The sequence below is a fragment of the Oxyura jamaicensis genome, chromosome 3, assembly GCF_011077185.1.
Source record: "Oxyura jamaicensis isolate SHBP4307 breed ruddy duck chromosome 3, BPBGC_Ojam_1.0, whole genome shotgun sequence".
Lineage (NCBI taxonomy): Eukaryota > Metazoa > Chordata > Aves > Anseriformes > Anatidae > Oxyura > Oxyura jamaicensis.
Window position 1 is genome coordinate 26,518,075 of NC_048895.1, and position 16,396 is coordinate 26,534,470.

Sequence of the window (16,396 nt, forward strand, 5' to 3'; positions counted from 1 at the left end):
GAGGCAGCCATGGCACGTATCACAAGTGATATATAATGCAGCGCACATGCATCTTCACTCACAGACATCACAAGTCAGAAACAGGCAGTGGCAAAGGAGGGGACTGCATGCAAATGTCTGAACCCAGAAGTAATTTGGCAATGAAAAATAGTGTAATATTGTTGATGAAGCCCAGTCAGTTTTATTGGAAACAAGAAAGCAGAAGCATTTCTCCTTTGAGGTTTATACCGATTCCTTGCTATTATTTGTTCTATTTCTTTCCGTTTTAAGCACAACTAGTCAGGAAATTCTTAAAAATTAAGTACTGTGACAGATTAGCATACTATTTGCTATGTTGATATAACTCATTTTTTCAGTATGGTTACGCAAAGGAAACCCATATTTATCCTGCACTAGCTTTCTTTTCCTCTGACAAGGTTATCTGTCACCAGAGGAGACTCCAAGTTCATAAAACTGGTTAGCTGACATTTCCAACATAATATGCTTTGTGAGGAGCAACAACCTCCTAAACAATTTTGCCAATTACATCACTATCATAATACATAAACACTTCATCACATACTGAAAGACCAACACAGAGCTCTTCCTAAAAGTCATGTGGATCTGGAGAGTGAGAGGCTGTGTTCTCATCAGCGTGGAAACACTCGGAACAAGCAAAGTAGTATGCAATTTAATCCAGACAGACATAGATGGATAATCGATTCCATGATGTAAATAGCCAGATCCTTTACAATACAGTGTAAAAGCGTCGTATTTTTTGAAGATCATGAGAAAAGTTTATGCAAGGCCTTTAAATTTTTATCTCCAGAGTATAAAGCATTTTTTTCTTGGGTACAAAGAAATTTCTTCAAATTCTTCTTTCTGTATTCAGAGCAACTGCTTGCCAGTGACTAAGATGCAGTTCCATTTTTCTAAGGAAAAAAAAAAAAAAAAAAAAAGAAAAAAAAAGGCGATCTGTTGCAAGTTTACTTAGAAACATAAGTAAAATTTAAGTAATCATCTTCGTGAGTGAAAAATAAGCTTTTCTCAAGATTCTCTTTTTGAGTATAAGAAATGACAATTCTGTACTTTGAAAAGTTAACTAAGGTCAAGATTAACATAGCATCCATTAATTAGTTTGTTGATATCATGAAGGCTTTTCTTGTCATCCCACTGATGAAAGAGGGAATTTGCATCTCAGCAGGTAAACATATTTGATACTTCCTTAATCTACTGCACAGCATTTGCTACAGCCAAAAATAAGAGAAAGTGGAATACAGAGTTAAAACAATTTAAAAAAGAGATTACAAGATAAAAAGAAATACGAGTGAAGAATAACTTTTAAAAATAACATATATTCTGTACTGATGTGTTTCTTAAACATTTTCTTTGCTAATGGAAGCCTTCAGGGAATAAATATTTATTTCATACGCCTTCCATTCTACTCAAGTCATTTTAGATTTTTGTTGTAGCTCTGCCTTTTTTTTTTCCTTCTGTTCTCCTTGCCTTGGTTAGATTAGAGAGGTAGGTGTTAGTGGGGTACTTGATGAAGATTGAAGACCTATTTTCTCCCCCCTTGAAGACCAGCCTGATTTGATCAAATTGAGGAGAGTGATGCAGACTCTTCATGTCCTTGGGAAAAGCCTTTGCCATTTCAGCATTTCCAGCTTTCAGACATGGTCCCCTTTGTTCACAGAGAAAAAGAAAGAAAAGGTACCAGCACAAGAAAGTTCCCAATGATTTTATATAATGTCAACACGGTTGCAAAAGCTTCTTTTCAACCTCCTTTATGGTTGGTGAGCATGTGAACGCGAGGTGGATCCAGGAGGGGAATGCAGAGAACTAGTGCTTGCAGCTCGAACAGGGCGAGAAACAAGCTGTTGACCACCAGTCCCCACCTCTGTTGTTGCCACTTCCTTACAACCCTCGTCCTTGTGGGTACCGTTTTGTGCTGGGCACTCAAAATGCACACAGTGAAAAACCTGGAGAGAACAAAAGATGAAGGTAATTAAATGCTGTCAGAAGCATGATCAAAATAAGATGAAATCTATATGGAAGTATGCAGGCCAAATCAGTACTTAATCAAAATAGAATGTTTCAGCATGAGGTCAAAAACATCTTTCCATGTGTCATCAATATTGCAGTGACATAATAAGAGTGGAGCAAGAGAAGGCCTTCAAATTATACAAACCTTTACTTATGGCACCAAAATTCAGAAAGATGGTTCTAAGGTGGATAGAGATATTTGAATATGATTTTTCCTTTGCCAAGTAGCATAAATATCTGCTACATGCTATTGGAAGACAACAACAATTATATTAATTGTTTTAAACGTATCTTGTGATCTAATTACATCCTCCAAAGACTGAATGTTCATACACATGAGAAATGAAATTTAAATCATTACCAATATGATTCTACTTCAAGATTGCCTTCTTCTATAATAGCAACAATAGTTCTACAGAGATATCCCAAAGGATGTGGAAATGTATTCAGAGTGTCCAAGGAAGCTGTCGCTGTATCACACGAAATATGCCCTTTGAAACAGTTTCTGATATTTCAAAGCAACATGGACTGCTGTACAGGTAATTGTTTCTTGAGTAAGGAAGTCATCGTTTAAGTATGTTTTCAATTTATTTTTTACTTTACTTTTATTTATAATTGATCTTGACGTGCTTGGGAAGAGAAAAAGGAGGAACACTTAAACTGTTGCAAAACTTACTTTCAGATCATTTCTCACTGCTATGAATTGCACAGCTTTGCCACAAAGTAATATAGCTATTTTCTTACACTGCTTTTACAATTTTCTGTTTTGTCATTTATTGTAGTTTTATAGCTAAACTTTGATGAACATTAAAAACTGAACTTAAAAATTATAGTCTTAAGTTAATCAGGTAACTTTTGAATGATATTTTCTATCATTCATCTGGTAAGTAGTTCATATCTTTAGAGCTCTTCTCACAAACAAAGGTAATCTCTTATAATCCTAACTAACCTTTCCCAGGCCCTTTCAAGTTAAAGTGGACAAAATCAAATACCATAAACAAAACACAGGTATACTACATATTCATAGAAGACTACAGACTATTGTTTTTTCTAACCTTTCTTTAATACAGCTGAAAATCCTATTATGCTTTTTGACCATCCTTGCACAAGTGTGTATAGAGCAGATATCTACAATGACATGTCTAAAGTAGCCCCTGGGTCTTTTCTGAGGAGGTAGCTAGCTTTTAATTCAAATCCTGACAGCATGAACGGAATGAATAAAATATATTCTCATTCACTGTGTTTTTTGTATCCCCATTATATTTTCTTGTGCCTCTCAGTGTACAAGTTCTTGTAGTTTTTTTATAGAGATACATAACGATGCATGTTTGTATTTCCCCATATACATACATGCGAACAAAAAGATGTACTGCTATGTCTTCATATATATATGAGTAGATTACAAATATATCTGCACCCATACCCACACACATACACACGTGCACAAAATGGCTTTTTCTCTGCATTTCTTTTGGTAAGCTTTTTCTGAAGCCAAACTGATTTCTACAGTGGCATGAATTCTCTCCATCTGTTACAGTTCTTGCAAAGCCAATTTCTGTGTTCAGCTACACTTCTTGAAAAGTCCCTTTTATACACATCACACGCCTATGCTTCTTAAAGTAACAGCTATTGTCATTTTTCCAGCCACACTTATCAGCATCAGGATTTACAGAAGAGAACAATATCTCATCACTGCATTTCTTTAATGCATTGCATTTATTGAAAGGAAGTACAGTCTAATGAATGGGATGGAGATCCAGAAGTCAGAAGATTCCATAACTCTATTGTATCTTACACCAATAAGGTTTTTCATATAAAATTTTGCTTTGCATAATGATGCATGCTTTTTAAAATATACTACGCTTACCACTGAGATTTAGCAGACACTAGCCTATAAAATCTGACGTACCTGATTCTTAAATTATAGCTTTAATTTTTACCATTTCTTTCATACTAAATTCTTGATGGTCATCTCAGCATCTGGCAAATTAACAGGCCTGTGAATTTACAGCATCATTTTCAGTTACTCTGCCACTTTAACATATAGAGAATACAGCTTATGAAAGAAGCAGAAGATAGAGAAGTACAACTGAGCCCATCTACTTCATCTAATATTGAAATTATGTATTTAAGACCAGTATTACTAAAACAAAAAATCCTGTGTTTTTTACTCTAAAAAGGCTGAGATCACAGTTCAGCATTGTTGTCCAACAAACGTTATGTTATACTTCTCATGGATGTTTTAGGGAAGGTTTGACATACAAAGCGGGAAGGCCAAGTACACACACACACTGGTGCAATAATTTGTAAGATAAAGCTTTCACGTTTGCAACTAGATGCTCTTTCCAGGTCCGTACTACTGAAGAGGAATAACAAGACAAAACTGATAGAGTCAGTTAAAAGTATCAGGTGACCTGTCTGACAACTAAATGATGATAAGGACTAAGGAAAAATAATCCTTTTATTTATAAAAGTAGGATGTCTGTAAGCTCAAGAAAAACAGGTTACATTTTTATCACATTCTAGCATACAAAAACCAACCAACCAACCAACCAAAAAAAAAAAAAAACAGGTCAAGAAAATCTCTGTAAATTATGTCTTTCAACACATGGAAAATATGGTGGAGGAAAATACAAGTTTAAAGGATGAAAACATTCACAAAATGGAGAAACTTTACATTTTTGTTTGTTTTTGTAACTCCAAAAATCAGACTGTGCTTCAAAGTTAAAACGTATGCTGCAGTTGTGTGCTCGTAGAACAAACAGGGTATATAAAAAGAATATAGCAATATATATATGCTAATAATCTTCTGCCTCCAAGCTTTGGGAGGAATAAACTCTTTGAAAAATAAAATAAATTAGAATGGGGTACAATTTTTAAAGACAAAAGAAGATAAGACTTAGAATGGTAACATGGGTTTATAGTTCCACTTAGCCTTTCCATGAATAGCCATAAACTCAATTTGCATATACTGATTTCGCTATAGTTATGCAGCGCTCCATACAAATAACTACACAGGATATTAAATTCCTTGTAACGGGAACTAATTTGTAATTAGAATCATGTTTAAAAGCCCATAAACCTGTTACCCTTCAGGGCTTAAAGCTACCTTTAAGAATTACAAGTTGGAGGTAATGTTTCTTATAGGCCGATTTGCTAAGTTTATACAATGTTCCTCATATTCTTTTTTTAATAAAGAGATGAGAAACTACAGAGATTGGCATGAGAGCAAATAGGACTGTCTATGCTGATCAGTAATGGAAAAGGCTTCTTCATGCACCCACAACAACCCTGAAGGCAGTTTCTGATTACATATTTCTGAGAACTCACTGATGAAGATTGAACCACACACTATAGGAGATGGTGCTTAGAAAGAAAAATGTTATTTTTGGTTCAGTATACTGGTCAGCTTCTTTCTAATTGTCTACTGAAAACTGATGTTGACACCTCATATGTTGTCAATAGGTGCTCTAAAATTGGACATAATCCTATTTGACAATTCTGCCCATGTCTAAGAACTAGCCTTCCCTTATGCTAAATATCATCAGAAATTGAAGAATGGTTAAGGCTAGATAGGACCTTTGGAGGTCATCTGGTCCCATCCTAATCAGCAACTCCTAATACTGCTGGAGCTGGCAACCTTTAATACCACTGTCTACAGTTCATTGCAAAGGGTGAAAGTACAATGTTCTGGGGTGAACTACGCATGCAGGCTGTAGACATGCATGCATAAAACATAGAAGCAGCTCTTGGTGCCTCTATTGTTTTGTCATGTAAGGTCATGATCTCTCAAAGACTTGCATATATTCTTAAATCTACATGTTGTAAATTGCTTCACTGAAGTCAACTGTAAAATATGGACTTCCTCTAAGGCAATACACAACAATAATAAAAGAAGGAAGCAAAAGTAAGCAGAAAGAGGATGATATTGCACCGGGTTATTGTAAAATGTTTTCTCTGTATAAAATTAATGGAAAAAATCTCTTTGGTCACTGTTAGTTAACTGATTTAGTGGGTCTGAAAATCAGTTATAAGAGAATCATATGCAAATAAGCTTTTCTTATGAAGAATGAGATTTTTCTATGTTTTCTTCATTAAAAATATAAGTCATAAAACCAAGTAGTCAGAGACTATATGCCTTTCTCTAGTGCACTAAAATGGTATCTTCATCATTCATCAAAATAAGGAATAATTTAAATACTAATTAAACTCGACAAGAATGTTTGATGGCACTGTGCACAGGTCAAAACCAGAAACACTTTGCTGTGCTTTGTGTGTAAAAAAAATCAAGCAAATGTATTCTGCACGCAAGAAACAACCCTTCAAATCTGTAGAATCTAGGAAGATGATAACAGTTCACTAATATTTAAATACAGAAAGCATTCATTCTAATTTCACTAGATTGCCTCGGGGGGTGGGAGGGGTGGGGGGTGAGGGGGAAGCACATACATTTTAGTGAGCATCATTAATTTCATTGCAAGATATGAAAAACTATATCGTTATATATTCATGAAGAATACAGGCTGTGTTAGAAGTTCCTTACCTCATTAGCTGTGTTGTGAGTTCCAACTATTCTGATAAAAGATGCAGGCTGTTTATCAAAAGTGATTGTTTGCCAGGATCTACAAAAAAAAATATATCCAGAAAGACACACAAATATTAGACATGAAGTAAAATAGCTTGAAGTAAAATATACAGGGGATCCATTCAAGTGACAGTACATAATCACTTAATAGGACAGAGAAACACTTTTCACCACCTCAATTTCCAGTGCTACTTGTTCATGTTTAAGTGCCTTGACTCTGCTTATGTGCATTTATACATACCTTACACTATTATAATTTGTATGCAGGAATAATACACATAGTATTGCTGAAAGTTAAGCAAATGTCAGCAGGAAAAAAAAAAAAAGGCAACTTGAATGCAGAGTCTAAAATCCTTGACAGTGCTATTGGCTGTGTTAGATAAACAAAAGATCAGCTAAATAAATGTAAATACATCTATCTGTTAACTACTCACAAGAAATCATCAATCATCTGAGCTCGGTTAAAGGAAATTACAGCTCCAGGAAAAACAAACAAACAAAACTCCTCCATCCCATTCTGTAACTGGAGTAGTGGAGGCAGAGGATCCAAGCTTCCCTTGTACAGACCAAGTCCTTCCAGGACATTAAGTGTGACATGAAGCATTCTGCTCAGCTCAGGTTGTGAGGATTTCCCCCATCCAGACATGGAGGCAGTGGGGAGAGCAGACTACCCCTCCGAGAGCTAGAGTGTCACTTTTGGAGTGTAAGACCTACTCTGGGAACACTATAATCTGCCTTCATTTGTACTCTTCTGATTTGGGTGAGGTACAACACATCGTAAGGAGCTTCCTGAACAGCAGGCAATGGACACCACTTCCCACCACACCTTTGTGCTCATAAAAGATACTAACAGTGGAACAGAGAAAAGAAAAAATAAAAATGGGACCTAGAGGCTTCAGTTTGATGTCAGTCTTCCATTGCACTAGAGTAGTGCCTAAACATATTGGAATGTAGTAGTATTTTTTCTTCATAGAACAGTAAAGCTAGATAGAGAATTTAACTGTTCAGCAAAACTAGACTCTACCATGGAAGGCTTCAGTGATAGAATGTATTAAGTATAACTAGATTAACTCACTGAAGAGAAAAAACATTGGATGAAATTTTCCTGAATGTGTCCCAAATACCTTCAGAAATACTCACAGAAGGAATAAGGGACCAAAGCAAAACTGGAACGAAACACCATTCCCCATCAGTAGAGCGCACCAAAGCCTTGCAGTATTAACAGCTTTACTGTCACGTACTAGAATTTTAAGCTAGCAGAAAGCTATCATCATCTCTGACACAAACATAGCATTTCTGGGTCTAATTTAGTTGACTATTACGTTTTCAATCCTGTCAGGTTATATTTGCTTAAAGAAGATTATGAGCCTGATTAAGACCTAATTTCACGTAGTTTACTGGTATTACTGCATGAAATAATGGATGTGATTACAGTTACTCATCGTAATAGAAACATAAGGTCTGAATCAGGCCTCAGAGGTACAGCTGTTACCTATCTACACTTCACAGTTTATTTATATCCCTTATGTGGCTATGTTCTCCTTATTTTAAAGCTCAGGCTGTTTCTTCAAGCTTTAAATTAAATATAAAGTGAGAATGGACTACTCTTGACTGTCTCAAGATCTGAAAGGATGCAATGATTTAAGCATTTTTTTTTCCCTAAACAGCAGAACAATTCTTCTCAAGTTTCCTTCTCATATTTCTCTAGTATAGCCACTCAGTTAATCTTCATGACCAAATGCAGACTATTTGGTCCCTTAGCTTTTAACCTTGAAAGAGTCCCAAGATGAGTGGCTGTGGCAATCAGACAATGGTGACACTATTTCTCACAACAGAGGATTGCCACATTTTACACAGTGCATATGCTTTTACAATCACATGTGAACTTTGTGAGAAAAGTAATGATGTAAAAATCAGACCTCCTAATTCACAGAATCACAGAATCACAGAATTTTCTAGGTTGGAAGAGACCTCAAGATCATCAAGTCCAACCTCTGACCTAACACTAACAGTCCCCACTAAACCATATCCCTAAGCTCTACATCTAAACGTCTTTTAAAGACCTCCAGGGATGGGGACTCCACCACTTCCCTGGGCAGCCCCTTCCAGTGTCTAACAACCCTTTCGGTAAAGAAGTTCTTCCTAACATCCAACCTAAAACTCCCCTGGCGCAACTTAAGCCCATTCCCCCTCGTCCTGTCACCAGGCACGTGGGAGAACAGACCAACCCCCACCTCGCTACAGCCTCCCTTGAGGTACCTGTAGAGAGCGATAAGGTCACCCCTGAGCCTCCTTTTCTCCAGGCTGAACAAGCCCAGCTCCCTCAGCCGCTCCTCGTAGGACTTGTTCTCCAGGCCCCTCACCAGCTTCGTAGCCCTTCTCTGGACTCGCTCGAGCACCTCCATGTCCTTCTTGTAGCGAGGGGCCCAAAACTGAACACAGTACTCGAGGTGCGGCCTCACCAGAGCCGAGTACAGGGGGACGATCACCTCCCCAGCCCTGCTGGCCACACTGTTTCTTATACAGGCCAGGATGCTGTTGGCCTTCTTGGCCACCTGAGCACACTGCTGGCTCATATTCAGCCGACTATCAACCATCACTCCCAGGTCCTTCTCCGCCTGGCAGCTCTCCAACCACACATCTCCCAGCCTGTAGCTCTGCTTGGGGTTATTGCGCCCCAGGTGCAGGACCCGGCACTTGGCCTTGTTGAACTTCATGCAGTTGACCTCGGCCCATCGGTCCAGCCTCTCCAGATCCTCCTGCAGAGCCTTCCTACCCTCGAGCAGATTGACACACGCACCTAACTTGGTGTCATCTGCAAACTTACTGAGGGTGCACTCAATGCCCTCATCCAGATCATCAATGAAGATATTGAAGAGGACCGGCCCCAGCACCGAGCCCTGGGGGACGCCACTAGTGACCGGCCTCCAACTGGATTTGACTCCATTTACCACGACGCTTTGGGCCCAGCTATCCAGCCAGTTTCTAACCCAACGAAGCGTGCGCCAGTCCAAGCCAAGAGCAGCTAGTTTCTTGAGGAGAATGCTGTGGGAAACGGTGTCAAAAGCCTTGCTGAAGTCAAGGTAGACCACGTCCACAGCCTTTCCCTCATCCACCCAGTGCGTCACTTTGTCATAGAAGGAGATCAGGTTCGTCAAGCAGGACCTGCCCTTCATAAACCCATGCTGACTGGGCCTGATCGCCTGCTTTCCCTGCAAGTGCTGCGTGATGACTCTCGAGATAATCTGCTCCGTGAGCTTCCCTGGCACTGAGGTCAAACTGACAGGCCTGTAGTTTCCCGGGTCAGTCCTCCAGCCCTTCTTGTAGATGGGCGTCACATTTGCTAGCCGAATTCAGTGGTTTGTAAAATATTCTAAAGCTATTCTATACAAAAAGGGTTTAAAACCCCAAGGAAGTTTCTGAGAACAGCCTATGCCTTCCTAGCCTCTAAGACAGAGCTTGTGTTCTGTGACAAGAAAAAAAGGTTAATTAGGGACCACAAAATAGAATATAAATGGGAATGTATTTTTTATAGTAATACTGAGTGCTGGTCAAAAAGCACTGTTAGAGTTCAGTGCAGATTTTCCCAGGATGGCAGTAAATGACATTGTCTGTCATATGAAGTGACACTGAAGACAACACATCCATTCAGTAGTACAGAAGAAGACGATGGATAGTAAAGGAGGTTGAGAAAAAAGCCTCTGAAGATCCTCTGACAACACTCATCTCAGTTGGCAACTGCAGGAAACTCACAACTTCTTCCACTTCCCACTGCAAGTTCTTTCTTTCAGCTACACTGATTCAGATTGGATTGTAAGTATTCTTTTAATAATATCAAAACTTGTTATAAAATAGTAAAAAAAAAAAAAAAAAAAAAAAAAAAGGTGACTTCAAAGAGAGAGAGGGTTTTCAGTAAATTTGGTCCTAAGAATATTTAGTATTTTTGTATGTGTCCATTTTATTCCCTTCCCATTGGAAAAAAAGTCAAAATTATACACAGCTTGTAGAAGAGTTATTAAAATTCAAGAATATTGCCACTAGAGAATTAGTACTTGATGGGATAATGAGAACATCAGGTCTCTTAATTTATTTCCTTAGCAAAAAGGAAAAAGCAAAACAGAAAACAAGCCAAATGGATTTGGAAAAAGTCACTTTTGAAATAAGGAAGACAAACTTCCATCACTAAAAATCTGCAACAATTTCAACTGTAACAGTACATTTGAGAAGCTCGATATATATATATATATTTATAAAAAATACTTCTCTCGTACAAATATAATTATGCAGCAGAAAGATAATTTATGCGGTGTAACTATACCATATGGGAAGAGAGATTACTGACAACAAATTATCATGGCATATCTGCTTTCTTTGTATTTCTTTGTATTGTTTGCTGATAAAATAAATTCACTAGGACTACTGTTGATGTATCAAACCATAACAATTGTTCAGTGGTGTTCCTCAATTAAATGAAAGACATCTGAGGCAAGCCTTAAGTTTCTTTTAAATTTTCTTCTTTTGCTACAAGTTACCTCTTCTCCTCTTCTGGTACTCTTAAAATAATTGCAGTTTCTCTGCTGAACTTTTATTTTGCAAAACGTTTTGCAAATGTGTAGTCAAGCCATGCATATTTGCTTATTTTATTCTTTCCTAACAAGAACTTCTACCCTCATAATTCCTTTTGATGGTCTTTACATTATTTTTTCTCCAAATTCTACACATATCTCTGGTGCTGATGGCTAGGGTTGGAAGGAACCTTAAAGATCATCTAGTTTCAAGCCCCCTGCCACGGGCAGGAATACCACCCACCAGATCAGGTTTTTCAGGGTTTAGCATATTTAAATATTCAGGAAGTGTAGATCTTTTTATTTTATTATTATTTTCTGCTTTCACATCCTTCTTAGTGGTTGATTCATTTGGGATTTCCTGCTCAATCGTCAACAGTTGTAGCCATCACTTTGTAGTCATCTTTAAGAGAAGACAAGGGACTATCAGCCTACTCATATTTATACTAGGGTCCTCAAGCTGAAACACAGCACTACAAGTTGTTTGGTCAGCAAAGGTCTCCTGATAACACAGTTCCATTTTCCACAATAAATTAGCCTTGTTACGGCCCTATGGTGTTTTATTTAACACTCTGCATCTCACCTCAGCCATCCGACTTCTAACTCTTGTTCTGCATGACTCCCCTAAGGAGATGCAGTAATTGATGATTAGCATTCCAAAGACATGCTTGCATCCTGTGAGCCTGTCATATTTAATTACATTTTAACTATATTCGTCTTCTATAATAGCCTGAACATAATTTAGATAATTATCTTTTGCTCTCTTATTCTCTGACTTTGCCCGTCTCACTTGGAGCTCCTTGCAACGAAAATCGCTTTCTCCGCTCAAACATATAAACAGACTCTTGGGCCAAATGCTTTCATCTCTTCAACAGCAACAGCTGTCACTGAAAACTCAATGGCCCTGTGCATCCCACAACCTATTCACCATATTAATCACAGGAAGAAAAAAAAAAAAAATCATTAGAAACCCCTTCACTTTCATGTTTCTTCCTGTCTATTTCTTTATTAGCCTACTGCAAGAAGAATGCAAAAAAAAAAAAAAAAATTCCAAGTAAATTATAACAATAGCTTGCTATTGCTTAAGCTATCTATAGCTCTCAAATAGCAATTCACCTCTTAGAGAATTTAATGGCTTTTCTCAGCGTTTTAAATTCTTGCCTAGTTATCTCTATGAAAACGTGCAATCTTTCTAAAGATTTATTATACACAATGGGATATAAAGATATAAAGAGTGACCCATCCCCTTTACCTTTATTTCCTCCTCTTCGAGAAGGAACAAATTAAGAACGAATTGAAAGCTTATCTCTTATTGAGGTTTTCTAACGAGCCACTGGCACTACAGAAATACTGCCACACTGTGGGATCACCAGAGCAGCTCTGATTATAGCTGAAACCAAGCTCAGGCCAAAGACATAAGACCAAAGAGAAAGCTGCTATATGTAACCAACATTCACGAAGATGTAATAACCATATCATATTCTTATCATGGCTTGTTTTAGGCTAGACATGTGAGGTTCATGTATGCATGCTGCAGCTTTGCATTTTCCAAAGTGACACACAAGCTCCATTTTCTGTTCCTTACTCCAAGAAGAGAAGCGAAACAGTTAGGAAGCAAATGTGGAAATTAACCACACACCTTGAAAAATTCCAATTACCAGGAAGTAGCCTCCACCTTGCTTTCTAATGTTTGTCCACATATGCCTTATTCTATAGGTGAAGGAGCACTTCCTAGTTATTTGGATGTGGACTTTTCCATTTACGACTATAATTTTTTATTAATGAAATACAGCATTCGTTGTGATGACCAAGGGGACATTTGTAAAAGCAGATGAAAGCTAAAGGAAAGAGCAATTGTGTTGTCGTTCCATGCATCAGTCTGATGACTACTGATGAAAACAAGACAGCAAGCAAGTAACTAGTAGGTGAAGCTGCCAAATAAAACACTTTGCGCACACAGAAGCAAGCCAACTGAGATTCGAGAAGTATGGTAGTATGTTCTGCATGATAAATATTACACCTCCTGATTTATTAACAACTATTATATTAACCTCTACTATGGAGTACCTACAAAATAAAGACAGAAGCACGCACTAAAATTGCCTGTAACTGTTATTGTTATACAGACCTTTTTCTTTATAAAATACCCCAAAGATCTACAGCTACCTCATAAATTGCCTATAAAAAACATGCTTTCCATTATAACAGTACTAAAAAAACAAAGTGAAATAAAACTACCTCTCCGTTAAAGCTGTAATTTAAAATATTAATTCAGAGGGTCAAGGCCATAAAGCACAGAAGTCAGTCATAGCTGGTATCTGGCACAGCCACCCCTTTTTCATCCTGCTTCCCAAGCCACCGAAGGGAAATGAGGATGTATGAAAAAGCCTAAGTGGACTCAGAGGTCATCTACACTTTAGTTTTTAAGACAAATTAAGCACAGTTCTACCCCTTCTCTTCCTCATCTAAAACCTGAGACCTAAAGCTGACTTTCCATCTATCCTGCTGTCATCATGACAGCACACTCACGAATGGCAGGCTTGAAAAACCCGGCATTTCTAAGGATGCAAGGAAGGTGGAAGCTTGAAGTAACAGCTTGCTTTCCGCAGCTCTCTTAGAAACACAGCCACCTAATAATGCTTTTTGATTCTATTTATATTTGGTATCTGTTCAATGAACTATAACATACTTTATCCAGTCTACTAAGGAAAAAAACAAACAAACATACATAAAGGACTTGCAATACAAATAGCAGAGGTAATAAAATAAAAATAAAAAAATAAATAATCTGTTACATTATTTTTTACATAACTATGCTATATACTGACAAGAAAGTACATAATGCCACCCACTCCCTTTGGGAAAACTCCCCCAGAAGTTTTTATTTTAAATATGGTTCCCCTATTAAACACACACAATTTAGAAACAATCTGAACAAAGCTTCTTGTAGTTACTTCTGCAGTTATGATTGGTCCCTCCACTACTATGGCAAATCCAAACAAAATATCTGTATATAGGCATATATATCACAGCTGTAAGAACACTTCAATAGACTGCTATAAACCTGTTATTTTACAGGATTTGTTCTAGAAACTAAATGTGGAGATTTATTGTTGAAAACAAATGTGGGCTTGATAAAGCAGACATTAAAAATTCTGACATAAAATAGATTTGCTGAAGTCTATACTTAATTTCTGACTTCTTTAAAAGCCTTCTTATATAAAAGACTCTTTACAGAATCTCTGCTTTCACAGCTTCAGGGCTACATTTTTGCTGTTTTAGAAACAATACTACATTAAAACACATTAAAATATAGTCAAATTGAGCAACAGTAAAGCTAAGTGTAGCAACTGTTTTTCAAATATATCCACATGCCAATATAGGCATCAAGTAGCATTTCTGTATTGCATAAGGTGTGTATTCATACAATTTAGGTTGCTCGAATATTCTACAGATTTTAATAGGTTGTTTTTCTGTACTTCAAGAAATATACTTTATATTTTACAAACCTACCCCCCAAAAAAGGATTAGCCATTTGCTGCCAACCATCTGGCAGAACACCATGAGCTAAATTTTTATGCTGTGTCAGGAACTGTGTGCATGGTATGTACACCTCCACCCTTGGTAGATGGCAGTGGCTGCGGACGGAGGCTGTGGACTTGAGTATCTTGACCTAGGAATTCTTATTTGCATACTTTTGTGTAAACCATAGAGCATGCAAGCAGAAGACACACATGCACAATCCTAGAGGTTGAATTGGCTTTGTTGTGTTTCCTCATTATCGATATTTATTGCTACTGATGTTCATTTAGATAGCAAAGATGAAGAGCCATCCAACACATTAACATATCCAGTAATACAATGAGGGGGCTGTTTGTAACTTTGAGGGCTTCTTGCCCCTGTAATCCTATGACAGTTTGTAAGCTATTTTTATTATATAACTTCTCGTACAAATGGAATAGTTGATTAACAGCAAATACATAAATATTTTGAGAGATATGAGGCAGAATCACGCTCCCTATTAATCAGTTCCTTTGTAGCAAATGGTGTGATGCTATTTATCGCTCTTCTTTCTTACATTCCCTTGGGCACGATTTCATGGACCACTCGTAAAAACTTCACATTTACAGCAACCGCCCTTCTATTACTGTCGATAACATCTAATTGACATGTCAAACATCCAAGGAATGCAGTAAATTGAGCTGCAGCCTCTAAGAAGAATGAAACAGTGAAAAAAGTAAATCAGCATGTGCCTCCTCATAACAGCAATACAAACGTACCGAGGTTTGCTAATGGAAGGGAGGAAAACTGTAGCTCTGAATTATCTATTAACCTCAAGGTCAGAAAACAAAGCCTGCTGACTTCAGACTCAAACTCGCGTGGGTTGCCTAGAAAAAAACTGTAACCTGCATCCAGGACTGCAGTAATTTTAGACATGAGACTAAAGTGAATTAAGACAAAAATAGCAAGTACAACTTCTGTTTCTGTTATCATGTTATAGAACAGAAACAATGTAGCTGCCCTCCCTTGCGATTCTGATAAAACAAGATTTAGTATTTCATTCCAAACTCCGTACCTTAAGACTACATATACAAAGTAGAAGAAGTTGGGTAAGATTAATAAGCATCGTTTTAAAAACATCTGACTGGCCTGACTATACAAGGAGATGTCAGCAGTTGCTATATTTAATGATTTTGCCTGCAAGAAAAGGAAACATCAGACAGAATGGTAACTTGGCATCTAGTTCATGAACATTTGGGCATTTCCTATTCATTGGGTTATCAGATGGCCCTATGCAACAATCAACTTCAAAGTAAACAAATAGAAATGCAAAACAACAATGCAACTATTAGGCATCCCTTTCCAATCTCAAGCAGATAAATGGGCCAGTTTCACAGGAGATCTATTATCTGGATGAATTTTGTAGCGTTATTTATTTATAAAGGTGCTGAGAGTGTACATGTGTGTGGGCATGTGCATGCCTGCAGGTTATGTGTGTGCTCTGACTCACTGAGTGCAATCCGACGTACTGCCACAGGACCCTTCTCTAAGACAGAAGTGGTAGTTAGCGTTGTTGAGTTCTGACACAAAAGCTGTGAATTTGTGCTGACTGGAGGGGAAAACAAACAAACAAACAAACCAACAAATAAAAAAACCACTTTCCTTAACAAGATGCAAGAGACGAGTAGTATTCTTCTCCTAGTAAGAATAATATACATAT

The 16,396-nt window shown here is 37.5% G+C and overlaps 1 protein-coding gene across 1 annotated transcript in view; it reads right to left on the bottom strand.

Annotated features, from left to right (window-relative positions):
• Nucleotides 1-1,458: 1,458 nt before the first annotated feature.
• BTBD9 (BTB domain containing 9) overlaps nt 1,459-16,396 on the bottom strand; it is a 141,138-nt gene continuing 126,200 nt past the window's right edge. The window contains exons 11-12 of the mRNA XM_035320217.1: nt 6,569-6,647; nt 1,459-1,961 (exon numbers count right to left, since the gene is read on the bottom strand). Coding sequence (XP_035176108.1) covers nt 1,767-1,961; nt 6,569-6,647 — 274 coding nt within the window. The 3' untranslated portion in view covers nt 1,459-1,766. The remainder of the gene's footprint in view (nt 1,962-6,568; nt 6,648-16,396) is intronic.